This window comes from Trachinotus anak, unplaced genomic scaffold (genome assembly GCF_046630095.1).
Source record: "Trachinotus anak isolate AG129_WGS33_773 ecotype Australia unplaced genomic scaffold, CSIRO_AGI_Tana_v1 ptg000028l, whole genome shotgun sequence".
NCBI lineage: Eukaryota > Metazoa > Chordata > Actinopteri > Carangiformes > Carangidae > Trachinotus > Trachinotus anak.
The window spans coordinates 9929769-9955677 of record NW_027273879.1 but is presented as its reverse complement, the minus strand read 5'-3'; the positions used below and the strand labels follow the sequence as shown (position 1 = coordinate 9955677).

At 40.7% G+C, this 25909-nt stretch overlaps 2 protein-coding genes across 8 annotated transcripts; one reads left to right on the top strand and one right to left on the bottom strand.

Moving 5' to 3' along the window:
* Positions 1-318: 318 nt before the first annotated feature.
* LOC139611158 (nipped-B-like protein B) lies at positions 319-21230 on the bottom strand. 5 transcript variants are annotated; one of them, XM_071465537.1, is made up of 47 exons: positions 20859-21230; positions 19403-19549; positions 18630-18795; positions 18121-18251; positions 16310-16418; positions 16070-16218; positions 15241-15371; positions 15063-15153; positions 14408-14929; positions 12900-14300; positions 12547-12663; positions 12109-12291; positions 11748-11819; positions 11562-11651; positions 11363-11463; positions 11180-11266; positions 10798-11029; positions 10257-10408; positions 10073-10153; positions 9830-9930; positions 9586-9715; positions 9412-9494; positions 9144-9276; positions 8906-9049; positions 8708-8797; positions 8186-8403; positions 7989-8085; positions 7802-7900; positions 7495-7641; positions 6891-7025; positions 6682-6780; positions 6528-6581; positions 6329-6437; positions 6076-6212; positions 5687-5827; positions 5470-5563; positions 5031-5185; positions 4856-4946; positions 4526-4699; positions 4192-4382; positions 3916-4023; positions 3405-3605; positions 2954-3100; positions 2414-2787; positions 2132-2306; positions 1693-1881; positions 319-1323 (listed from the first exon to the last, which is right to left on the bottom strand). In XM_071465537.1, the coding sequence occupies exons 2-47, from the start codon at positions 19464-19466 to the stop codon at positions 964-966; spliced, it is 8055 nt and encodes a 2684-aa protein (XP_071321638.1). In that variant the 5' UTR covers positions 19467-19549; positions 20859-21230; the 3' UTR covers positions 319-963. The 5 variants fall into 5 exon arrangements, with proteins under 5 accessions (XP_071321638.1, XP_071321641.1, XP_071321644.1 ...); XM_071465540.1 differs by having other exon boundaries at positions 14408-14926; XM_071465543.1 differs by having other exon boundaries at positions 18151-18251; positions 20859-21227.
* On the top strand, positions 20657-25903 carry mlana (melan-A). 3 transcript variants are annotated; one of them, XM_071465549.1, is made up of 5 exons: positions 20657-20806; positions 24333-24426; positions 24509-24605; positions 24836-24943; positions 25584-25903. In XM_071465549.1, exons 2-5 carry the CDS (start codon positions 24338-24340, stop codon positions 25650-25652), a joined length of 363 nt encoding a protein of 120 aa, XP_071321650.1. In that variant the 5' UTR covers positions 20657-20806; positions 24333-24337; the 3' UTR covers positions 25653-25903. The 3 variants fall into 3 exon arrangements, with proteins under 3 accessions (XP_071321650.1, XP_071321649.1, XP_071321648.1); XM_071465548.1 differs by lacking the exon at positions 20657-20806 and adding an exon at positions 23424-23676; XM_071465547.1 differs by lacking the exon at positions 20657-20806 and adding an exon at positions 23915-23938.
* The last annotated feature ends 6 nt before the right edge of the window (positions 25904-25909 follow it).

Here is a 25909-nt window from a genome sequence, read left to right as displayed (position 1 = left end):
TGTTACAATCTATGTGTGGTTTGAGATCCCTAATTTTCATTTTTGCTCCTATTAGAATGGTTGCTGTATTTTAAAGTGTGGAACTTGTATATGACCTATCCAGAATAGTTATATTAGGATACCTGTTGTAACTGCTCAAGTACAAACATATATAATCTGGTTTAAGGTTTGGTATCCTTCATATAGACTCAAGACAGAAAAGACACTCAGGTATATAGGTATACAGGTATTCCAGTGGCAGAAAATTCTGATGGGCTTCATTTCACGGACAGCACAGTCACCACAGGACTATTAACAAAAACAAACCCAAGCAAGTACCAAGGACATAAGAAAATTTTATTGCAGTATTTGTTTCACCAGAACAGCGGGGGCTCATTTCTTTTGCTCTTTGTTCTATAACATCAAAATCTATATTAAAAACAATATGACTTCCCCTGCATATAGGCACCGATACTGCTCTGCTTTTAACATAAATAAATTATATCAAAGATATACACAGTGTGGTTAAACAATAAATTGTTTAAAACAAGAAGAAGGAAAGCAATTAAACGTTGTTGGAGTTCAGGTCAAGTGAATAAATCCATCTGGTGCTAGTTTAAACTCCAAAAACACTTTATTAAGAACATCATTAATACACTAATTTCCAACATTCAGTTTATTTTTTTTTTTTTACAGAATTATGTTCATATATAAACATGTGTTAAACTATGATACAGTGGGAGTAAAAATCAAACAACCAAGTTGCTGCACAACAGCGAAGGAACTCCCACACAATGTTTTCCCAAACATTTCCTTCTTGTGATTAACTTAAACATCTCTGTATTCACACAGATCAGTGTTCACAAAACTTGTCTTCCAATCAGGTCCTTAAATCTAAAGAGGTTTTCGTTCTCTCTATTTTAACTTATTGGATCCAAAAAGATTTGGGTTCTGGGGGGTTTCTCTCTGAGTAATTGCAGTTGATTAACTCTTAGTGCCCTCCTTGGCGGCGTATAGCGCCCGTAACGTCTGTGCCACTTTGTTCGTAAGCTTGTGTCCGCTTGTCAATGAGATTTTCTTATAAATAATGTCTGACTCCTTGACAGTGTCAACCCAAGGCACCTTTTTGCGACCATCCCGTTTCTTTGCCACAGCCCAGGGCCCAGAGTAAGACCCAGTCATCCAGTGTATACTGTAGCCAGATTTGGTCTTCTGGATGACCCTGGCAATCTGTGGTCTGTCTTTGTATTTGGGACGGCAGATGGCAATGACGTCCATGGCTTCCACTTTCTCATTCATGTGACCTGAATCCTCTATGGAATCCCTGCCTTTCCTTGGTTTCCTCTGTGGATAAAAGTAGCATATTGTTAGTGTGCCCGACATGAAACTTTTTTACACAGAAATATTACATGGACATTTTTCACATTGGGGTAATATGTGAACAGGAGCTCAGCAGAGATACCAGCTTAGTTGTTCTGGTCTCTGCAAAAATCCTATGATGTTGAGTTTTTAAGGCTGTAGCAAAACAAAAAAAAAACAGATTTCTAACATTTTCCCAAAGCAGTAATAAGAGACCTCTTTTGTGTACCGTAAATGTGATATCAAAATGACATCACTGATGCCCGGTGTGAACAGTTTCTGTGCAAAATCATTCTATTATAGAAAAGTTAACATAGACATCCCAAATTTAAGGAAGAATTTTCAAATTCTTACTGCAGGTGGATCTTCATCCTCACTCTCCTCATCACTTGTCTCCACTGGAGCAGTGTGATTATTGTGATTGTGGTTCTGGGGTTTTGGGCCCCTCAACAGTGAAGTAATGGCTTTGTTTCTGGCGTTGGCACTTGCTTCACCCTCCTCGTCCTCTTCATCACGATCCAAGTGCTCCATCAGTACCTTGAACTAAGACACAAAAGCGAGCAGACCTTCGGTTAATACTTCTCGCACAGTTATTGTGGACAATACAGCAACTGGCAGTTTGCATTTGCATTAACATGACATGACTATTTGAATGAGAAATTCCAGACACATATTCTGTTTTAAACACACTCTCTCCCACAGACACATCTTATGTCTGCTCCTGAGATTAAGATAACACATAAACAAATTCAAAACATTCTGAATGAGGAAATGCATAGCACTGAGCACTTACATCCAAATACTGTTTCACAATATTCCTCTTGCTCTCATAGCTGAGATCCGTGTTGGCTACATCCCTCTTCAGGTAGTCCAGTGTCTGACGAGGGTTGAAGTGCACCTTAGATTTCCTGTTTACTGCCTTGTCGTACACTTTTGCAGACTCCGTTGGTGAATACTTCTGGATTTTGCTGTAAAACAAACAAAACATTCAGCTGAGCTCGTGTCTTGTAAGCATCTGCACTACTAAGGAGAGTTAATGAAATATTTGTCCAAGGGTGTATCTGGCGTGGCTTACCTGTCGGAAAAGCCAAAGAGATTCTTCAGGTGCTGTTTGAGCACCAGCACCAGCAGAATACCCTGTGACGCACTAGCAAAGTCCAGCAGAGGGTTGGGGTTTTCAGGCAGACGCTCCATCACTGCCTCCTCATCTTCCATGTCAGAGTCAGAATCAGAGACCACGGATTTCTTTCCCCTGTGGGCCACCTCATCATCCTCATCACTGCTGCTAGAGCTGCTCGTGCTCTGCTCTTCATCCTCATCTTCTTCATCATTATCATCATCATCATCATCAGAGCTATATTTCCTCCTTCGCGACTGCTTCTTCTTCTTCTTCTTCTTCTTTTTCATCTTCATCTTCTTTTCCTGCGGAACAGGCTCTTTCCGTAAAGACTGCAAAGACAACAAAATGGCTCACTACACAATCCAGATATACTGTACATACAGTAAATATATTACATTTCAATGTAATGTTATAATATTACATTTGGATTTGCATGTCATGATAAACAAAACTATGAGCAATGAGTCATATAGAAAATTAAACGAAGGATCTCACCTCCTTGAAAGACTGGAGAAGATTGCTACCAGAGACAGACAGAGTAATATCTATATGGTGCATGATGAAAAGAGGCTCCTCCTGGGTCTGGTAGGGGAAGCATGCCAGGTTGTCTGCTATGAACAGCAGCATGTTCACCTCTGTTTTCTGCAGGGGACAAAGTATGACACGTCCACTATTTAAATTACCTATTCATGACCAATCTTTATTCCATAAGAATATTGTTTACTTTCTGAAGACAACAGTTCTGTCTTTAACAATTCACTGATTGTATGCTGGACCACATCAATTCAAATATCCAGTGGATCAAAGCTCTGAAGGTATGCAAACATGTAAAGCTTTAGGAGCAGCAGTGCAGCTACCAAATGCAAAGATGGGTGGTTGGAGATACACAAACTAAAAATCTATACATAGAGAGGATAACTGATCCAGGGGAGAGGGGTGAACTTACAGAGCTGTCATCAAACAGGTTCAGCAGGGAAATGAGGAAAGCCCTTCTGTGTTGTCGGTTCCCACGGACCATGGTGTAGAGATGAGAGCAGAGAGCAGAGTCTGGGTCATCATGACGAAAACCGCGGATCATTGTGTCTTTTGGTCCCTTTATGGCCTGTTGCACCTGGTAAGACATCTTCAACCCAGCAACCGCCTTCATCTGTGAACAGACAAACGGACAGATACAACTCAGCATGTACAGACTGGACTACCGTAATTTGTCATAGTTGGGCATTAGCCAAGACTTCATTAACTCGCCAACAGATGGTCCAAAATGCAGCTGCAAGGATGTTGACTGATACTAATAAGTGTGAGCATATCACCCCTGTCCTAGCCTCTCTTCATTGGCTCCCTAAACTCTTCTTTCTTAACAAGTCTACACTCTGCTGACCTCAGTCACTGCTAAAGCAAACCACCTTATTTACGCTTCCACACCTTTTCTGGTGATTATAAACCAGTAAGCCACTCACATGGATGAATCCTGAATATTTCTTGTCAATCTCCACCAGCTGCTGATCAGCCTTGTTCTTCATCGTTGGCTCAGGGTCTGTTCCCATGGCAATCAAGTAGGGCACACACTAAAAAAACACATTTGTTCCCAATCTGTGAACAGCTCATAATGCATTCAAAATAACAGTGTCAAAGTGTGATAAAAAGAAAATCTCACACAGATCTTGCATGTAAAATCATGTACGTTCAAGATGATCCTTCAATCAAAATATGCTGGAGTGAGACTCTGAACATACCTGCACAGGATGGATGAGGCCCTGGTTGAGAGTCAGTGTAATGACACTCAGGGCAAAGTGTCGAACAGTGGACTGTGAATGGAAGAAGGACTCCAGCACCTGCTTCAGGTAAATCTGCATTATGGAGCTGCTCATGCCTGATGAGATGTCCCCCATTTCCTTCAGATCTTCCTGCTTGGCTTGGTTCTTCCCTAAATATACAAAAGCATCAGCTTGATTAGTTTGTATTTGTTCTTCCTAACCGACATGTACAATGTCGGTTATGTCGGATTAACACTACTGACCATTCAATGATTTTCTAAAGAAGATGGAGTAACAACACAATACAACTCACATTCACGATCAGCCTCCTGCATTCGGGAGTCCTCCTCCTGCAGGTATGTCTGCAGGTTTTTTAGCACCTGGACCTTCAGACTGACCAAACTGTTCTCATCTGAGAGGGTACTGTTGTACAGAACCTTCACATCCTGCACAAACATGAGCTCTGGATGCATGATGAACTGGAAGCCTTGAGACCATGGAAATAATTAAAATAAAGATGTCATTACTGAGGAAACTGACGTCAAAGGCACAAGCAAATGAAAGCTTGGAGCTGTCAACAATAAATGACGGTATAAATACAGTCAATACATCTTACGTTAAACTAAGATGAAGTGCACTATACCTAGACCTATGATGGCCTTGATCTGGACCTCCTCATCTTCATGAGTGGTAAAGTACAGCAGAAGCTCCAACACTTTGTCCTTGATGATAATCTAAGAGAAAAGCAAGAGTCATTCATCAAAACAGGTTCCTCAGCAGTTCTGCATACATTATCTAAGCAGAATGTTGGTGTTTACCTTGCTGGAACCCTTGAACTCCTCTTGATCAAAGTCAAAGTGTCGACAGAGAGCCCCCACAGTAAACAGTGAGCGCAGGAGAGTAGGCTTGTTAGCAACCAGAGTGGAGCTGATAGGGTCCTCTTGGTGCTGTGTCTTTAGTTTTGCCAGAGCTCCTACAAAACCAAACAAAGAGACAGTGAAAACAAAAGAAAAACAATTGCTGACTGTGTTCTTCCTCTTCAAACATTACATTTTAATGAAGACTCTCTTATTTATTTGAATGTGAAATGAGTTGATCAGTATAAACTTAAAATATAACCTTAAATTTGAAGGTGAATGATAAGGTTAACAATTCAAAGCTCTATGCACGTTATTAAATTTTTACTCAATTTTTCCATTTTAAGGTGCATGAGAATTCTGCTACCAGGAAATTCATGTTGTAAAGGATAATTCTTACCATAGTAACGATTGAAACAAGCCCAAACAAACTTGTAGTTGTGTGTGACCTTGTTCACAACAGCACCAAGACAGCTCACACAGTGTTGTACAACCTGAGAAGAAGACACAACAAATGATTACGATACTGTATGCTCAGAACAATTGCTTCACATCCAGTCTGTTCATGTTTTTAGAGCGCTCTCTGTAAAAAGCTGGAAGCGGTAAATGTGACTGACCGTCATGCCATATTTGATGATGAGCTTCATCAGGTCTTCTTCTATGGTAGTGAGGAAAGTCTCACTCGGGTGCTCCATCAGAGGCACGACCAGCTCCAAGATCTTGGCCACGTTGCATATCACCATGAAGTCATTCTGAGTCTGAAATGACAGTACAAAGACACATGACAGCTGCACAGTCCGAAGCTGAGCTGGAAAATAAATTTGTGATTGGTTGTAGTTTAACATTTGTGTGTTCATTAAGCTGCCACTAGATGGTCCTATAGCATTACATTAAAGTTAGTGTGGGAACCTACAAATTGATTTCTCATTATTTCAGGCAAGTAAAAACTAATATGATAATATACAATATATATAATAATATATGAGTACAATGAAGTTGTACTTACATTGCACTTAGTGGTCAGGTAAGGCTGCATGGTCATGGCATGTTTGACCATTAACTGTGCTCTGATCTTGCTAAACAGGTAGAGAGTGGTGATGCATGCTACCAGACGACCTGAGTTGACCCCTTTGTCCTCACAGTCTGCAACACAAAAACAACCACAGTAAATTGGCATTTGTCACAATACAGTAACGTTTAACACAATAAAACTGCAATATGAATTTTATAAGCAACAATATTAAATTCCTTTTTATTACCTGCAAGGGACTCCTCATATTTCAGTATGTGTTCCACAAGATTGTCCACCAGCTGAACACAGGCCTTCTTGGCAGGTTTGTAAGAAGCGTTCTCTTCTGACTTCAGAAGCTAAACAGTTGTAGTTGTATGGAGGTTAGATTAGCTCACACAACTATCATGAAGACACACACACTGATTTCGACAAATTAAACAACTCACATTTTGGAGAAGCTGCTCAAACCAGTCATAGCCTGAATCTTTACAAGCTGATACCTGTAATGAAATGAAATGACATGAGACGTCAAACACCAAAATGTTTCTTATGTGAAAGATTGGAACAGAATTTTATATCACAAGCCTGAATAGTACGCACCACATCTGTGATGTTGAGGATCTTTCTGGTCATGGCATCTTTGTCATGGCTGGGTGTGGGGGTGAACCAGAGTTTCTGGAATGTCTCATTCACCAATTTCTGCATAGGCAGAGACATCAAAATATATAAAGTAAGTTCATATATATAAAGTATATGAATACATAAAAAGTGCCACTTGTGAGAGGCTTCACACAAAGATAAATACAAACCTTGATGCCCTCCTCATCATTGACCCTGCGGATCATCTTCACACACATCTCTGTGATCTTGTGGAAGTCTGGTTGCTCCAGGCAAATATCCCTCAGGATTTTAATGACCCTCTTCCTTACACTGATACCTGTGTCCTATGGAAAGACAAAATGGGTAGAAAGACAGCTCAATATAAGCTTAATATAAAGTGGTTACTGTGAGGTCAGCATGGAATTATTTTTCATTTAATAGCAAATATCCTGCAAAAATGTGAAAATGAAATATGGAAAGAAAATGTATGGATGATGGACTAACAGTGAAAGATGGGGGAAGAAAGTGTCAAATGGTTGCAGTTCTTCAATTGATCTTTAGGTGGCACTGTGGGAAAAACACGATTTAACCTCAGCTGAACTTTTGCACTTTAAGTGAACTTTTTGGTCACCGTTTGCTTAAGTCAAGGGCAAAGTTCCACCTGAGCCTGCCTGATGAAAGACACTGCATACTATATTCTTTTCCACAAACCCCAAAGAGGGCACAGGAAGTGACCAAATCAATTCAAATTTCACCACCAGGGGAAAAAAGCTAAGGTGTCAAAAAAGTGAAGCGAAAGGCTTAAGACATTACCAATATCCTTTCAATGAGCATGTCATAGTACTGCTCAATGAGCTGAGGTCGACTCAGCACGAAACGGCCCAAGAGCTCCACAGCTGCCTCTCGCACACTGGTGGAATTGTCCATGAGGCGACAATGAACCCCACGCTGCATATCCAACTGAAAAACAAATAGTACAGTATTAGTAGTCAAGAAAGAATGAACATGGTGGCTGCTAGTTTATCAGTGCTAAACTGGCAAAAATGCTTGATACTGCCACAATGCTCTGTAACAGAATCTGCTGCTACAGATGTGTAGCAGCCAACACAGGATGACTTACTCGTGCCAGAATACTTGGATCCACAGCCACTACTTCAGACAGACACTTCATGGCTTTAGTTCTGACTGCAATAGCACTCTCACCCAAAACTCTGAGAATCTATACATGAGATACAAAAGAAAAAAGTTTGTGACAAGCACAATAATATAATCTCTCACTTATGTTTATGATAAATGAATTCTCTTACCTGTGATAAATAAATATCAAAGCTCTGTGCAAACGGCCTCATAGAGGCCAGATATCTGACGATCAGACAGGAGTCCTCATAGTCTACTGTGTTTATCCTGAAAGGAGAGTCAAGAGGACAGTTTATTAGCAGGATGAGCGAGCAAGCCAAGCAGCATAGCAAATTAATGCAGTGATCCAGAGTGAAGCAGTATTCACCTCAGAGAACTGGAATGTGATGGTGAAGTCTTGATGACCTTGCGAAGGAATTTCTTTCGTGCCTCGGCTCTTTGCATAATCTCCCCTGATGAGTCTTCATTCTTGGAGTGATAGAGACCTTTCGAGTCCTCATCGTTCTCATTTTGAGACTTCATCGCTTTCTCTACCTCACTTGTTGTGTCCCTGTACCACTGGGCAATGTAAAATTTCCTGGCAAACTGGATGACAGAAATGCATACACACAATGAAAAATGCTGACTATTTTAAGGCAAGCTCAACAGTATAATAGCACTATGACACTAAGGAGCACAGTTCAACCAACAACTGTTTAACCATAAACTCTTTAACGCTAAACCTTACAACCTGCAATATGCCTTTGCCAAACCATTTAAGAGCTTCACGTAACACACAAGTGTAGACAGGGTGCATATTACTGCATGCAAACAATTGGCATCCAGTTTTTAGGGTTTTTATAATTGTGACCAGAATGAATTGTGTACAGAATGAAAATTCAACACTCACCACTAGAGATGGATCCTTGTCTCTGTTCTCATCTAGGTAATTTAGTAAATCCTTCTGAAGTTGCTGGATCTCATCACTTGAGTCTGGAGTCTGCAAGGAGAGTAATAAGCAAGAAGTATCTCAAAAGCAGTTCAACAGCAGTGCTCATTTATTGGAAATGTATAGGTGTTTAAATGATTCTGTAATTATCTTGTCTACCTCTCTGAGGATGCGATCAATAGCCTTTTGGTCCATCTTGCTACTGACTGCATCTTTGCGTAGGCGAGAAGCAACAGTGCCGAGGTAGTCCAGCGATGCTACCCTGAGTGCCATTTCAGTCTGCTTGTTGCTGAACTGATGCACCTGGAGCACAAGAAGCGGAGGTGAAATGTCAACAAAAAACAAGAACAAACATCAGCAGCTCTTTCTACTGGACAGAAGTGCATACACTACTCACCAACAGCCGACCCAGTAAACTGAGCAGCAATTCAGTTGCAGGCCACTCAGGCTTGTTGACTGTAGACAGGAGGTCATGAACAAAGTTCTCAAACAGAGGCCTGTAGTCATCCTCTCCCTGCTTACTGCCACACCTGACACACACAGAATACAACCTCTTATTATAATCTATCGTTCAACACTGAGCCTTTTAATATTAGAGCCTATTCCTTAATAAGGAGTGGATAAGATCAGGCATACAGTATGTGATGCTGTATAGTGAGACTCACTTCTTGAGAAACACTGATAGGAAGTTCTGAGCTGTCCTCATGGCAGTTTCATAAGAATTTGTGATAAAGACATCTTTATCCACCTAGGAGAAAAGTACACAATACAGTATGCAAAACAATTTCCAAATCAAAACATGTTTTCACATAAATATCAGTTAAATCCTTTGTCTCTACCTTCTTATTATGTTCATCCTCTGTGTCTCTCTCAGAGGGAAGGTGTACCACACACTGGATGAGCTGAAGAACCAGGGCTGTGACCATCTGGATGTACAGAGGCTCTCCATCCGAATCGCTGCTGTTTAGCCTAGGGCAGGATGAGACATGCGTACTCTTAAGGTTACTGGGCAGCACAGAGGACCTCGCTGATCAGTTGTTTTTGTCATTTCACCGAACAAATATTCGCCCCAGATGTAGTTACCTGAAGTTCCTGAGGCTGCGTTTATTAGTAGGCAGTCTAGCGAGGGAGGCGAAGATCTCTTCAAGAATGAGCTGCCTGTGCTTCTCATAACGAGAGAAGACCTGAGGAAGAGCAAAATGCAAAGCACTGAATCAAAAAATAACAACAGAGACGTCATGCAGGATCATGTCGTCAAAAAACCCAATCTGATTCAAAAGAAAAATTCACTGCTAAAACACTGAAATAAAGCCACGGCAGACTTACTGCTCTCACTAGCGTGATGGCACATAACTGCAGTTCACTGACATTCTCCACGAAAAATGGTGTAATACCCAGAGTGGACACCTAAAAGTCGAACACAGAAGCAATCGGGTATGTTAAATAGTTAAGTCAATGGTCAAATAGGGTCATGAACTTAAATGCCGTCAGACCAGATTAGGAGTCTCACCTGGAGAATTGTGGTGTCAGTTAGCAGCTGGATCTCCAGGAGCTCTGAGATGCTGCTAACAATATCACACACTTTGTTGTAGAGCGTGACTACCACCTTCTGTTTATGGGTGGAACACTTTGCTTTCTTGGACTTTGAAGTATGCCCACCACCTGAAGTGAGGAAAATGAGGGGAAAATAAGGGTTGGATAAAACGACTTTTAACATCAGCAGCAAATCACCAAGGACAAGTGAAATAAGCTGATAAGGAATTTAAGGGAAAGTATTTGCATTTTTTTTGGAAATAAAACCCTGACGGTTTCGCAACTGCTTCCAGTTTTGGCTCATCACTGGATTTTTAACAATGGAGTATCCACATTTTGACATATTTTTAAACAAGCACAAAGCTAATTCATGACACAGTCAGTTCTAAAAAGTCCAACATGGATTGGCCTAATGAGCTGGTTAATATGTAAACTTTTCACACATTAAAATTGCTCCTAAAAATCAAGATTATTGCATTTTTGCAAAGTGATTTCAAAGAACTGAAGACTGCTCCTACCTCCGTGGGGATCCACTCTGTAGGCTGGGTCATACTGAGGGTAAACAGAGTTTTGCAGATGGAACTTGGTGTACTGCAAAACCCGCTCAATCACATCCTCTATGTACACAGCCTTGGGCATATGTGGAGATGTCATAATGTTGAGTGCAGTCAAACAGGCATCAGCAGACTTAGTCACCCGCTCCATGATAAGGTCACGCCACAACCGCTCCTCATCCATGGAATCATTATCCTACAAATTCCAAAAACAATTAAAATGAAAAATAAAAACAAAGAAGCTCTAAAATTAAGTAAAATTAGGTAAAAAAAACAAACAAAAAGCAAACAAACAAAAAACGTATCATTCCACTGCTAAAAAAATAGAATCTTGCTGACAACTTACATGATTAATTAATGTGGAAAGTTTGACACTGTCCTGAATGTTCTTCTCCAGGATATTCAAAATTTTCACGAGTTTTCCAGATGAAAGCTGTGGATCAAACAGATGATGATGATTATTTTCACAACAATGCAGCTGTGAACCTGAGTGCACCCATGTGACAGTTCACAAACATACTTCTTTTACCTTGTTAAAGATGCCCATAGCTTTAATCTTAGCAGAATCACTGCCTAGCTCACTCAACTGGTGCTTTCCAAGCAAGAGCTCTTGAGGTATGTCATCATCATCTGTATAAGGGGAAAAAGTTATAATGTTGACATTTTTCAGTTCACCACTTCCAGAAATGTCAAGAACTTTGGAAACTGTGCAGGACGTGATGTTTTACCTGTGGCAGCAAGATCCACGTCCTCAAGGTTGTCAAGAATGCTATCCATATTGGCTGTGAATCTCTTAAATGTTGAGGAGTCCATCATTTCTGTTAAACAAACGTAACAAATTGATTCATAAAAATATGTGCTTTTAAAATTCATTAGTATTACAGATGTTCAAATTCAAAATGGTAAAACAATACCCTCTGGTGTCAGCTTGGGGTCATATGCCTTCCTGTTTTTCTGTTTCTCCTTTTTCTTCAATTTTCTGGCAACTGCACAAAAAGAAAACACCATAACAAGAAGTCAAATCCTTGACAGCAGCAACAAACACTCAAGCACAAAATATTTAATCGAGACAGACTTGGGTGCAGTAATCCAGCTATCCAGGGAAACGGTCTGACTTACAGTTTCAAATAGCAATTATCTGAATGACAGCTTTCAGTAACAAGAATCACAATTTGAATTGTCTGACACAATTTGCATTTTTTTGGTCTATTTATTGTCTGAGGTTATAACTGAGATAAGATCATTTTGCCTTCAGCCTATGCAAAAAACACCCACCATCACTTAGACTTGGTAGTGAAGAGTCTTCAACCAATTCATCTGGGCTCAATTCATGATGACGGCTACCGGAACCCTGGCGAGCATTAGAAAAACCTCCGCTTCGACTGTGCTCTCCAGAACCTTTCCTCTCTTCAAGCTTCCGTGTCTTGTCGTGGTCTTTCTTATACCTTTTCCTTGCAGCTGAAACAATAGCAGAATAGGATGAGTCAAAAAATAAGGTTTTAAAGAACTTTAAGCACCAATTGTGACATTATTCAATAATTTAATAAAACGTAATAAAAATATAAAATATTTGCAGGTACATATTTTTCATCTTACTGTAAGGTAAATAAAAAATTCTGTCAAAGGTGAAGACAGCAAAGTGTTTTTGACAGATTTTGGAACATTCTGATGTGTATGACCAGACATTGTGAATTATCTAGGTTCAATGCTCACACTTATTGTCTGAGTCAGAGTCATGATCATCTCCATCTGAGTCCACCTCAGCGTACTTGGATCTCTTACTGATCATACAGTGCCTTCTCTTGTTTGTCTTCTCACAAAATGACATGTCTGTAAGCACAAGAGATGAGTGAGCTTTCAGCACAAATATAACTTATAATTCAAAGAACACACAATCACTAACTCTTTAATCCACGGATGTTTGTTTGAAATAAGGACTGTGATAAGAATGATTCCTGAGACAATGGTTTCAAGTAAATAAACAATCCAGAAACTGGGCAGTCACATTGCTCATATCCATCCCCTATAGTTTTACTTACATATTTAATAAACAAAGTAAATCATACCTCTTCCTGATTTATCAAAGGAGGACCAGTTCCCGTGTCCAGAGCTGTGTGCATTCCTGCTTTCCTTAATGATCCTTTTGACCTCATCAACACTTAGCCTCTGAAGCACAACAACAGGCTTAGCTCCTTTGTTTAAGTTCTCTATCAGTGACACTCTCTCCAGCCTGACCAGGGGTTCACTCCACCCCTGTATCAATTTGCTTGGAGCTTGTGGCTCTTTGTCTCTCCCATCCCTTTTCAATTTAGGGATCACAAAGTTCTTTAGACTCCCTGTCTTACCACCCAGCAAGTATGAGGGAAACTCGCTAGGTTTTGTCTCTGCTGCTTGAGATGACAGCTGTTTGTTTCCAGCCTGGCATCTAATGCTTCCATCCCCACCTTTCTTCTCTTTCTTATTTTGGGGGTGTTGAAAGGTGGAACTGTCTGCCCTCTGACGACCATTGAGGTCAGTGGATTTTCTGCTCCCGTCCTGCTTAACTCTCACGCTGTCAGATTTAGTATGACGATCAGGAGAGTGTCGGTTGCAGTTTTCCCTCGACAATGTCTTGTGTTTCTTCTCCCTGTCCCTTTCCCTGTCTCTGTTCCTATCTCTGTCTCTGTCTCTATCTCTATCTCTATTTATATCTCTATCTCTGTCTCTATCTTTGTCTCTGTCTCTTTCTCTGTCTCTATCTTTGTCTCTTTCTCTATTTATATCTCTATCTTTGTCTCTAATTATATCTCTGTCTCTGTCTCTATCTCTATCTCTATCTTTGTCTCTGTCTCTGTCCTTATCCTTTTCTCTATCCTTGGCTTTCTCTTCTCCATGTCTGGAGTTGCGTTCTGCCTTGCTTATGGTTTTTGGAGTCTCAGGTTGGCTGACATGGGATCGGTGACTGCTGTGGTTCTTTTCCTCTTTGTGGCGTGAGTCTGAATGCCTGTCATGTTTCTGCCGTGGTGTGTCTGGCCGTCTGTCATCTGAGTGTTTCTTGCTACTGTCCATCTTGCTTTCATGCCTGTGTCTGGAGTCCCGTCGGCTTTCCTGCTTCTGTTTAGTTGTTTCTTGTTGCTCATCTGAGCCAGACTTTCTGGGACAGTCAGCACGCTGCTTGTTGATCCCAGGTTTGTTTTCAACAACTTTATCTACCTTTGCATCTGTCTTTGACTTAAAGCACTGTAGGTGGTCCTCACACAACTTCTGTGCTTCCAATACCACAACTGGCTGTCCTATCACTCTGCCAGCTTGCTGCAGATCAATACTGACCATCAAAGCTGGCCGACTGGCACCGTTACTTGCAGCACTTGTCTTCTTGGGTGTCACCTTGCTGCCTGTGTGGCCCCCTTGTACAGCAGGCCTGTCACTTGCCTCGGCTCCAGATTCCTGAGGATATGAGTCTTGCTTCCGTTTCTTCAGTGGCTTGTCTGTAATAAAGAACACTGTAACTTAGCTTCTCTACATACACAAACAAACTTACAGCAGGGAAAAATGCAAGAGGGGACAGGGCAAAAGCAGACACACAAAAATTCACCTTTATCTTGGACTTCTTTAGACGATCGTTCCCTTTCACTGGCTGACTCGCGTTCTAATCGGTCCATCTCTGCAAGTGCATCTATCTCTGCATCCTCATACATAATCCCACTGATGACTCCAACCTCCTTGGTATTTGGCCGAACAGGAACCTGCTGACAGTTTACATGCTCCTCAGCACCAAACTTGTGTGACAAGTCCTGGGCATCCCTTGACAACTGATTATTATTCATCAAATCAGTTTCATGGTCTGAGTCCATATGTGCCCTATGAGGAAGTTCTCCAGGTTGATCCATGTCTGGAATCTTCACTCTGGACAGTTTTAAAGTCAGCCTGGCAGAGTCTTTTGATGGAGAACTAACAATGTCGTACAAAGTGTTTTGGTCCATCTGTTCATTTCCCTCTTTATTACTTTCTCTCTGCTTCTTTTTGTAGTCAGCAGAGGTAAGGAGCGGGTCAGGGGCTGCACCTAGTGGCATATTAGGTGGAGGTGACTGCCTGATAAGAGGAAGCCTAGACCCTGCTGAAACACAAATAAATTCAAGCAAAAGTGAGCAGCAGAGAATAAGCCTTTGCAAAGAATGAATTGTACAGTGGAGTATTATTTTTGATTCTACAAAATGAAGAAGAATCGACTTGTTGCTAAGGCAGCATACTTTCTATAGTCTCCTCACTCCCAGCAGGGGAACACACAGACTGTGGTGATTTAACTGGAAATGTGGCAACCCTCATGGAGGGGTCATTCTCCTGTTGGAACACAAGACATTTATCATCACTTTTAACTGTCAACATCTCCTGATGTCCAGTTCAGGATATTTTGATTCTCTACATTACCTCATTTCTCAATCTGTGAGCCATGTTGATGTATTCTTCATCTGAGCCTAATCTTGCATTATGATTAGATGAATTACTTGATAGTTGTCCAGGGACCTTGTTGTCATGGCTATTTCTCACACCACCAGCAACTAAAACAAGAGTGCAAAATACAATCTGAAGTTACACTATTTGCAATGGGCAAATGCATCACATCTGCATGTGAGATAACCAGATTATTTTCCACCTTTACAAATAGCTGTAGTTCTACCATGTTACAGTGAGAGACATCACATAAGTGTGTATAAAAGTTAGTCATGTTAAAGAATTGGTTAAGCAGTTTGCTTGCAGCCACATCAGTTTAACTGAAACACAAAGCATGTAGTGTCATTTTTAAAAAGATGATGAATGATTGTTTTTCTCCAAAAATTAGTGGGAGGAATTTTAAGGTATTTAGATGGTTAGAGTGTAGCCAATGCTCTGCAAAGAAACAATGAGTGATCACCCCCTCATGGTCACACCTAGAGGGAGTCTTCTCATGGAAGCACTCTTGTTATAGGCAGAATGCTTGGGTAACCTACACCTAACATACACAGTACTTATTCTAAATCAAGATTATTAATCAAAATGGACAATCATCTGTTTCATTGCAACAATAACTACAAAGTTCTTGTTTTGATAAATATTGTCCACCTTGACTAGTTTTAAGCCAGCAGCAGTACGAATGCATACAAAGTTAAAATTCAAAAACTCTTCTGTAATATCCAATGTTTGGTATGTGCCGTTATTCCAAACAGAGCACTGGCAGGCAGCTAATGACATGTTTATCCAAACTTCACTTTGTACTCACCTTGCTGAGTCTGTTGGTGTTGGGAATAACTGGGTGGATTGTACTGCATGTAGTCTGCAGGACTCTGAGGAGTATAGGGACTAGGTATAGGGCTGTTCTGCTGGGGTACGAACCGAGTAGCTGAACCAGACTGCCGGGATGCAAAACATCTGTAAAAGGAGAAAGGCAGTAAGTTATCTAAGTAGAAGTACAGATGTTTCTGCTTTTTCATCATCTGTCAGTATGCTGGCACCGCCTTACCCAGAGGGGCTTTGAGGGACAGCGGTTTGCTGATAATTTGATGCTGGACTCCCATGCACCTGATTCTGGGATATCTTATACTGCTGCATCAGTGGCTGCTGCATTACACCTAAAAGATAAGAATCACAGAAATCTATTAGCAAGGTTATACAAACAAGGAGCTGAATATACACAGTTCTGCAGCACCAAAACTCTCCTGTGTACCAAGGTAATGGAAACTCATAGAGGTTTTCATATCTGGTATCATCTGCACTTCTTCAAATAATGTAGCTTAGGTTCAACAAAAGACTCTAAGTGAAATAGAATAACACCTCCAGTGTAACAGTCTCCAACTAACCAAAAACCATCTACTCAGTAGCAATAATGTCTACTAATATTAAGCCAGAGCCAGGTAATTATATGGCATAGTGATATAATACAATACAAAATGCTTTTACCAATTTAGTAGGTACATCCAATACAATCTTATAAATCCTGCCTTCCTTTTTCCATTAGGAGAGTATAAGAGAGGTGTTGCTTAAACTCTGTGGCCATTTTTTAGGTCCTAGTTAGTGGTTATTAGTACTGGATTGTATTAAAGTAAAAAGTTTTCTACTTGTGTTTCTACTAGTGTACCCCCTGGTTCTAAGCTATAAGTGTGCGTGGAAGAAACATTAGAAACACCTTTCAATATAATGCCATCAATACAGCACTACCACAAAAATGACAACATATACAGTTATATCAAGAAGAATGTCAACAAAAACTGAACATTAAAAGCTTTACATTATTTACAGCATGTGTACATAATGAGCTGGTATGATAATAGCATTATATTGTGCGCCTTAACTATCACTTCTGTATCGCAAGCTTCTTTTTGTATACTTGTGAACCACTCTGAAAGTAAAAAGTATCAGCACAAAATATATTTGAAGTTCAGAGTGACGAAGGTGGAGGTTACAGCTACAGGAAAATTATGAGGGTTTACCAAGGTGCAAGGATATGTACATCCTGTCTGGTGACAGGATGTCCACATTGAGCACATCTTTGGAATAGCATTTCAATGGATCAGAAGCTCTTACTGCTGGCTAAAGCTGCTCAAATGATGATAAAGCAACACGTTTCGCTCACCACTTCTGGCTCAATGTTGACAAAAGATCATCCTTGATTATATTTTTATGGGCTGAGTGTGTGGTCACCGCCACAAACACATGACGCGATTTATTTTTTCTGACTAATGACCATGTTGTAGTTGCCAGCCCCTCTGACTCTACAGTACGCACTGTGTGCAAAGCTTTTCCCTCTTTTTTTCTCTTTGGTACAAATAATGATTCAGTATGAAAGTGTGTATGTATACTATGTGCTTATAATTACCTGTAAATGCAAGCTAGTGCAGCTGCTTATAAAACTAGAGGGCTTTCCTGAACAAAGGCTAAAACGCAAATATGAAACTGTTTATGGCAATTAATGATGTAATTTTTGATTACAAAGCAAATGCTGCCAAGCCTTTAAGAACTGTGTTTGAGTTTCCTGTTAATGTGCAGTATCTCTCTGTGGGTAAATATAGTGTACAGGAGAACTTGACATAAACCATCGACCATTATGAGAACTGACCCTTTAACCTAGCTCAACACGACGACTGGAAGAAACTGTTATAGGGCCTCTGTCAAAAGCCCAGAATACACTATAATATTATACCTATACCTATCTGACCCAGGAAACGCTCAGGTAAATAATTAGTTAGTGTGGAAGCCGTAAGTACAACCAGGCAGAGAGCATGCATTGAGCTCAACTGCAGAGTCAACAGCAATGACTCAATGCCTCCTCCTTACCACCCCAAACTGTGCACTGGGTTGGCATACTTTTGTCCCTGAAGATTTTGGGGTTCCTGGACAGCAAAGTTTGTAGAAGCACTGGCATGTCACCCTCAGGTTCATCATTCCCCAAGTTGTCCTTCAACTCTCTGGAAAGCAAACAAAAGAACAGTGCAGAGTCATATTACAGGAAATAGCTGCCCATTTTCCTACATGCAGTTTTGACTATTGCATTCTGATGCCTCTACCACTCAGTGCAGTTAAGACTAACCCTTCATGACTCTGACAACCCAGAGCATGAGCCGATCCATCTGGTAAAACAGTGACTGTAATGTCATCATCGAAATTGAATAAGCAATACCTGAATTCACTGATAAACAGCAATGTTATCACACTATGTAGTGTGTTTACACTAACATTGTTAACAACCATATTGGTGTAACAGTGGTTTCTGCCACTACTGGCAAGCTTTGCTCTCTTGAATTGGTTGTGCAGCCAGGTGTGAAACATCAGTACATGGTACTTACATGTGTTCAGTGGAGACTTGGTTAAGGCTATGTGCCAGCTGAGTCACCAGACTTTCATCCCGACACACCAGCAGGCTGCTGACCTCTTCAGAGATCCTTCCATTGTAGAGCAGACTCTTAGCAGTGGTGGCAGGGAGAGGAGAAGGCAAGGGAAGCTGGTTCAACACTAAAAGGATGATTGAAAGACAAGTTAGGTTAGATGGAAAATGATAAGAAGCAGGATGAAATCATAAAATAAAACTTTTGGAAAAAGCTTAAGCTTGATTTATTTTGCCTGAAAATTTGCACCTAATATAAAATAAATGCATCCAAACTAAGAAAAAAAATCTGTAATAATATGATAGACATGCTTTTATCATAAGGCCTCAAATATATGGTAACATCAGAGTGAAGAAAGGTCCGTCAGTCTACCTTCATCATGTCAGCCCTTTATTAGGTACGCTTTTACAATCTAATGGGATCCAATACAATAGTTCAGCAATTAATCATATCTTGTTGAAATGTGTAATGTTCTGTTGTTGTAACTGTTATTCTTTATTTCACTTATTCTTTCATCAGAACTGGTTTGGGTCCCTGAGCCTACAACTTTCTGTCTTCAGGAACATAAGCCACTTCACCTCTGTCTGCCCTGAAATCATCATAAGCATCACAATTAACCATCTTCTGGTATAATTACACAGTCAGTCAAGTGTTCCTTAGCCTTGCCACATCTTGGCTTGAATGTTAGCGTTTAGGCTATGTGAACAGCATTAGAGAGATGATGTTGCACTTACAGTCTGTCAGGCTAGCAATTCCAGCAAGAGTAGTGATGGGGACATGAGGCATATCACCATTCATGCTGAAGATGAGGGCGAGAGGTCGTGTCAATGCACAGGCTGCTCAATATCACCAATCTTCCTATTCCTCACATCTCCAAAATGCTGCAGGGACAAAAAAAAAGTGTCAACAGACACTCTTAACGAATGTTCACTGTTAACAAGGTTTGATGCCATTACATGCAGCACTGTTCCCATTAGGATCGTCAATATGCAAACATGGCCAAATATTTTCCATGTAACAAGAGTGTGGTTTTTCTGGGAGAGGGATTCAAAACTGTGTCAGCTCATGAGTGTGCATTATTACAGTGCCAACATAACTGCACCTCTGACGTAGACAGATTATACCGGCCTTATAGCAAGCCTGGGCACGTCTTTACAAGTTATCGATCTGCAGCAGTTTCTGGTGTCAACGCGAAGGTTCTGGTCCAAACCATCTTGGTCTTTTTTTCCCCTTTATAAAAACATACCTTGATTGAGTGTATTTTTAACTGTGACATTTAAACCTGCTCAAGTCGAACATGCAATTGCTGCAAAAGAATACAATCAACAATATTAGCTCTCCTACAGATGCAGTTTGTTGTGCATTGCAAATACACTCGGGTGGTGACAAATCTATCTGATATAATTAATGATGAAAAAGTTACTAAGATCCTGTCTTTCTGTGTCTCTGCGTGTCTAACCTCTAACGTTAGCTTGCACGGGGTTTTTATTTTCGTTTTAGCATCTGATACAGACTAAACAAAAGGCAATTAATGAAACCTTGTAGCTAGTTGTATCTCAAATTCTGTCTTTTGTTACAGTCAGTTAAGGTTTCCGGGGCTTTCCAAACCATAATAGCGACATTAGCACAACATGACACCAGAAGTGAATGTATTATTACACTGCTATTATTATTATTATGGTATTGTAGACACTTGCTAAGAGGACGAGCGAGGTAACGACGTTTGTGAAAGTGACTAAAATCAACTCCGGGTTAGCCGGCTAGCAACAACTGGAGATGCAGCTAACGTAAGCTAACTGGCTAGGTCTATCTGTAACTTGCCTAAGCTAGCATCACCGGGAGTGCATCAAACCCATTTAGCCGTGGGCTGCCGACTCTGTACCGCAGTTTTTATCATACAGGTCGCGTATGGGTTTATATTTTCACCTCACACTTGCTATGGCCTTCATCGACGCATCTCTAGCTCACAAAGTGGACCTCGGACTTGCCTAAGGAAGCGTAACCCCGACCCGACGCCAGGGAGGCAGGGGTACAAAGCAAAGACCCCATCACAAATCAAAATTATCCCCCTGTCTGATCCCGTTAACGGTTCCCAACGGCTGCCTGGTGTGTCTGACAGAGAGGAAACACTCAGGAAGGTAAACAATTTGTCTGAAAAGAGGTCGTTATTGTTGAATCTGGCTTATTTACCTCTGGATGGGATGAGAAAGAGAAGTGGTTCTGGTGGAATAGGAGGAGGAGGAGGAGGAGGAGGTGGAGGAGGGGGAGGAGCAGGAGTAGGATGGCAGCTGGAGCTGGAAAAGAGTCTCTAGCTCCCTCTCCGTCCCGCTGTTCAAACAGCTCCTCCGAGTCATAGCCAGCGCAACGGCAGCGATCCCCGGCGGGAGGACCGGAGGAGGGGGGATTCCTCTTCCTCACGGCGTGCATATCTGTCGGGTGGGGAAAACCATCCCCTCGACCCGGTTTCATCAAACGATTTTATCAGAGGTTGGAGGTCATGATTGCGGGTATCGTTCATTTTCGGGGAGCAGAGACAAAAAAAAGGGACCCCACAAAGTAGCCCCTACCCCTCTCCATCTTTCAAAATGGAAGAATCGTTAAAAGGAACCGGTGAGGAGACAGGCTGACTAACGCTGATGACCCTTACATGTCCCAAATCGTAGTCCAACGAGGGGCTCTTGCATCTCGGGTTGATTTCTCGGTGGTGCTAGTGGTGGTTTGCCAACAGCAGTTTTTCAAAGATACAAGGATTTATACATGAAAATAATTAAATCCATTCATGATGTGCATCTTCTTGGGGTTCAGCAGCATGTGTCATGTTTACATCTGGTGCTTAAAGCTTTCACCAGCAGGACTAAACTTCCAACCTTTACTGAATTGCTGCACTAACATGAGGGTCTAGTAATTTCCATCATAAAAAGTGTTTTTGGTTTTTTTTTAAAACTTGGATGTGGCATAGGCATGTAGACTTTTCATCACACTAAACATATGAGCAATAAGCCAATCAGCTGACTGCCTCCTAATAAAAAAATCACGCCCAAAGCTACAAAAGTCACCCTCCTCACAGATTTTCTCACATAGTCCAGACTGTTCAGGAATGTAGGAGTGTATATACACATATCCCCATTAAAAACATTGACTAATTCATAGTATCAGTTGTTTCTAAAAGCACTGAACTTCAGCTGGAGGCACATCACTGGCTCAATTTCATAAAAAGGTTTTGGTCTCCCTCTTGTGGATAAAAATTGAATATTCTTGCAGACAAGACAAACTTTTTCCTGTGCCTTCTTGTCCAACTTAACCTTTTCAGACCGTGGCATTTCCATTTTGATCATCCTCAGGGGAAAAAAATGTCTGCGCAACACAATGTTTCAGGCCCACATGCAACAGCTCGAATGATGAAAAACAATAAGTTTATCTATATTTGAGAATGAATTACTGTAAGACAATACAGTTTCATATAGTGACATTTATTCTTGATTGGTGTCTTCATCAGAGATCAGCTGAGTAGTTTATTTAAAAAAAAAAACATGTGATAGTGAAAGCAAATTCAAAGATGGACTTTATTATTCCGGAGGTGAAGCAGTGAGGATCCTCTCTGAAACAATAAAAATGCCTTCAGAACTTCCTCTGTGCAGCCACATAGTTCACTGAGGAAATCAATGTCGTCAGAATATCCTTTCATCCAGTGAAATTAAGTGACCAACTTCATTCGTCCATGTCAATCACAGTTTACAAACTTTGCCTCACTTTTTACTCGACACCAAGTTGAAGATTAAATAAGAAGGAAAGGCTCGATCTCTCCTAAAAGCTTGGCTTCACTTTTTAGAGATTCAAACGACACCAAACCGCTCCCTATAGGTAGTCTTTGCCAAGTAGTTTGTTGACCCTTGTTGACACTTTACAGGCATATAATCTCTTTATTCTTTCGTGTTTTTGAAGGATCTCCTGATTTTTTAAATTAGCTTTATATAAAGTTTGTTCACATTGCAGCTGACAAACAATAAAAAAAAAAAAATTAAAAAAAACCCTACAAACACATTGACCAAAATTAGAACACTCTTGAGCAACAACGCTTGTGAGAAGGATTTATTCCCAAATGTGGTAACTCTGGTTTGACAGGCATTTTCATTTTGTTGAATCATTAACTTTTGGTTCCATGTATTAGCCTGTACATTAGAGCAACATCTTCTCTCAGTTAAAGAGGTAGACTGTAGCTTGGCATCGATCAGCCTCATGACTAGTATTTTCTTTTTGAACTGTGATGTCATTATTGGCCTCAAAGGGAAAGATTATAAAGATGACAAGTTTCAGTAGTAATTCCCACTGAGAGTAGCAAATTACAGCAAATGGTTTACTGCTTTAGTAGCCTAACACTTTGATACCATGGCAGAAAATATTTAAAAAGAAAATCTATATGATTTATTTTCCCTGTTGTGAATCTTTCAGAATAAGACAAGGAGTGTACATGACATAATAGTAGATTCTGTTATTTTTCTGTATTTCACATACAACCATAAGATTCCCATGTTGTCATTAATGTTATTGAATCAGGAGTTTATGCTTTTGATGACATGACTTTATTTTATTGACTGGATTTGGATTGAAGATGTTCCTAGATCTATATATATATATAGGATATTCGTGAATTACAGTACCCAACACACTCACACACACACACACACACACACACACACACACACACACACACACACACACATTTTTTCACATGAACAGCCAGCAGCTGACGCCTGTAGTTTCACGAGTGGATAATACTGTTGCGTTCACGGCCCCGGGGTTTCACGGCAATTACTCCGCTTCAATGGGTTTAACCATGAGCCTCTAACCCGTGACGGTCATGAGGGTTTTCTGCCCCTCTGCGTTCTCCGGTGGTACCGAGGCAAGATATTTGAGGAGTGAAAAAACACAGAGCTGTGAGAAGGCAGTCTTCTTTGAGAAGCCATCCCGATCAGAGGACCTGTTCTCTTCAATCTAATTATCCAATTTGGTAAGATTTGAGTCTGTTCGCGTTTTGTTTTTTGTTTTTGTTTTTTTCCAGTAAAGGTAACCCTATTAGGAATACTGCAGAAGGATTTGTTTTGTGCAGAGTTAGCCAACTTTTAAATAACGTTACCGTCAGCTGAGGTCCAAACAGCCTGTTGTTACCTGATCAGACAGCATAATAGATTAAATACTGCAGTACGCTCGATGGACGGATTCTTTACATCTACTACTACCGCAACAGGAAATGCTGTCCGAAGTATCGATAGGTTTCTCTTTCGACTGCTTTGCTGTCTGTTTCACAACCTGTTGATTCGTAATCTTTCATCTTTTTTTTTTTTTATTTACACAGCACAGATGTCACATTTTCGCTATGCAACCTAATTTTTGCTATAAAGAAAAAAAAAAAAGGAAAAAAAAAAATATATGCATTGATAAATTTAAAAGAAAAATAACAAATGTATATTCAGCAGACTGGTTTGACACCTGACATGGTAGAGTATAAGCTGTTGGTCATTCTTGAACTTCATTGACAAGATGAAAATGAGTATGATGTGACATACTGAAACCAAAAGTGTGGGCCTGTGACACTGTTTGAAATAGCTGCCATGTTCCTGCATTGCACTTGCTCAGCTGGTGGAGTGACTCTCTGCTCACTTTCAGCTTTGATGCGGTGTAACCGTACAGACGGAATGCCCCGTGGAGACTTCAACATTTATTTTGCCAGCAGCAGGCGAGGATATGTCAGAGCTGAGGAGTACGTACATCTATTTCTATTTGGCTATACCGTGGAGCTTTAGTACTATGATATGTTGATGTGTATGCCTTTTCAAATCCAGGGCAGTGGGAATAGTTCTGCTGGTGGTCATCCTGGCAGCTTTGCTTCTCCTGGGCTGCTGGTACTTCAAGAAGAGGAGCGGCTATAAAATAATCAGGGTGTGACCATCATACTTCCTTTAATGAAGCATTATTTTTCACATTTTATGCTTAAACCGATTACCCCTCTGTTATTCTAACAAACAAAAGAAGATATTGAATGTTTCTGCACGGTTCCATACATGCCATAATGTGATTTACACAATTCAACTGACAGGTCTGACAATTGATAATGATCTGTCTTTTTTCCCTCATGGATCACTCTGTCTTCGGTTCTCAATCCCCTGCAGAACCCCAGATCAGGGTCACCAGGTTACACAGCAGGCCAGTACTCAGAGGCAGGACCTTCAGCAGATAACAAGATGGCTCTCACTGACTTCGGCAGCTTCCGACCTGTGGTAAGGGACTTAACAGGCCCTCTCTTACACCATCCCTTTGCCTGACACAAGTTTTTTGAATGCCAGGGGAAAAAAGTGACAATAACAACTAGACTGCTCGATAGACAGGAAGTAATAATGTCAACCATTATTAATACGACCAATCAACAATTACCTGCCGGGCAGACTCAAATTCTGCAGAACCCAAAGTCCATTAGAGAGGGCACTTGTTGGGCTTCAGGGCTCTGACCACAGTGTAGAGCACGTGAAGCTGATGCAATGAATGCCTGAGGGAGAGATTATTATGTCACCAGACTTGGGTATTAAAAATGTTTCATTCCCAAGGGAGGTATGCATTCATGCGTGCAAGAAAAAGGGGGGGGGGGGGGTTCAGGTTGTGGGGTTGGTTTCAGATCATATGAGATGGTGCTGATCATCCCTTTCTATTCCTTTCTACTTTCTACGTTCTACTGTGGAAGTCCCCAGAGCTCTAAGAGTCCATTGTTCAAAAGTCAAACCATACATTGTCTTAAGTTTCCAAATGTGATGCTGAATTCCACGTGTGTATAACATGTTATGTTTGATATAATGAATATAAGGGGATTTATTTTCTAAATTTTCAGCTGTTTTATTCAGATGTATTTGTTCCACCCTTCTCCAGGTCCCTAATGCTCCTCCAGCTTATGAAAAGATTGCCTCAGGGCCACTGCCTCCTCCCTATGCCCCCTGAAGGACTTCAGTGGGTGATGTACAGATGTCTGAAGAAACTTCAACTGTTGTCTGATGATATAAAATCTGATGTCAGTGTCAATATGGTTCTTAATGCTTCATAGCTAAATATACCAAGAGGTGAAACTATTGTATTTCTCACTTTGTAAAATTATTCACATGTATGAATGCAATGTATATACTGTAGGTCCTTTCAATAAACAATAAAAATGATTTCACAAGGAGACTGTAAAAGGAAGCAGTTCAAACACACTTGTT